At 36.8% G+C, this 1251-nt stretch overlaps 1 protein-coding gene across 1 annotated transcript in view; it reads left to right on the top strand.

Moving 5' to 3' along the window:
- The window catches only part of LOC119591573, a gene marked incomplete in the record, with an annotated part of 19351 nt that extends 18623 nt beyond the window's left edge, over nucleotides 1-728 (top strand). The window contains 1 exon segment of the mRNA XM_037940335.1: nucleotides 1-728. Within this exon segment, the coding sequence (XP_037796263.1) occupies nucleotides 1-319 (319 nt within the window).
- Between the last annotated feature and the right edge of the window lie 523 nt (nucleotides 729-1251).

The raw sequence follows: 1251 nt of genomic DNA, 5'->3' as shown, positions 1-1251 counted from the left end.
TTACTGTGATCATAGGGAAGATGCAGATGAAGAATTGTGCTCTGAACCATATCAGCTTCCGGATGAAGGTTTATCAGACAAGTTGGTGTATGCTTTTGGCCAGAAGACAAAATTCCTACATACACTAGTACTGTCAGGGTGTGCAATAACAGATTTTGGACTACAGGAAATAATTCGCCTGGTTCCTTCATTGAAAGTGCTCGATGTTACCAACACAAAAGTGACAAGCAGTGGAGTACAGGAGGCCAGAGTTGCCAGGCCTGATTGTATGATATTAGGAGGGGGAACAAGAGTAGTGCGGCAGCAAAACAACAGATGATGCTGACTGTAGCTTATTGGAGATTTGTGTTGATCAGGTAGACTCTAGCTATATACATATATTATTTTGCCTTTTAAGTAAAGGAAATAATATTCTGTGGCATCACTGAAGAAGTGTTAAGAGGCAAGAGGAGACAAATGATGCAGCAGGCAGTGGTTTATGTGAGAAAGTAGATGAGGCTTTAAAAAACAATTGTGATTATTTCTGTTCTAAGATGTCATTGAAAGCATAGTGAGAGAAACACAGCTTTTCCAGGTGTGTTGGTAGAATTCACGCACAGGATCATACAGTATTTTATAGATTTATAGAATAGGTATATTTATAAACTGTATTAGAATCTGCTAATGCATAAAAAATTAGCTCCAGTGACTCTGTGGAAATCATTTATGAATAAACTTTGTTGAATTAAGTGTGTATGACAAATTTGACCATTATATGTTCCTGTATTTTATGTATGCAAATTTTGTCTGTCAAATGCAGCATCAGTCAGGAATCTTAGCAACTGTTTAAGGATATTCTTCAATCAGTGTAAGTGAAAGCTGCCATATGTATAGTATTTTTTTAGAATGTCAGTACAGAACCTTCGTAATCATAGATTTGGCTCTTCAAGGAAAGCATCTGTTTCCACGATAGTTAGTAGTCAGGGCAGGTTTAATGGGCATAGTATAGTTCCTCTCTTGTTCTCATCATGTAGAGATAATCCAAGAATTGCAAGTTGGCCTCATGTTGCATAGACTTGAACTAGATTTACATGGGAGTCTACTTCCTAATCTCTGTGAAGTTGCAACCAAATGTCAGCATAGTGCATTTCACCTTTCTTATTGTATTCTTACTTGGCAGTGTCATACTGAAGAACTGCATGGAGTTCTGAAACAGAAAAAAACTTGTAAAACAAAAACAAAAAAAAGTTCTTATTGTTTTCTGTGAAGGGA

The sequence above is a fragment of the Penaeus monodon genome, chromosome 28 (genome assembly GCF_015228065.2).
Source record: "Penaeus monodon isolate SGIC_2016 chromosome 28, NSTDA_Pmon_1, whole genome shotgun sequence".
NCBI classification, from domain to species: domain Eukaryota; kingdom Metazoa; phylum Arthropoda; class Malacostraca; order Decapoda; family Penaeidae; genus Penaeus; species Penaeus monodon.
Note: the sequence above shows the minus strand (reverse complement) of the source record. Positions and strands in the feature narration are given on the sequence as shown.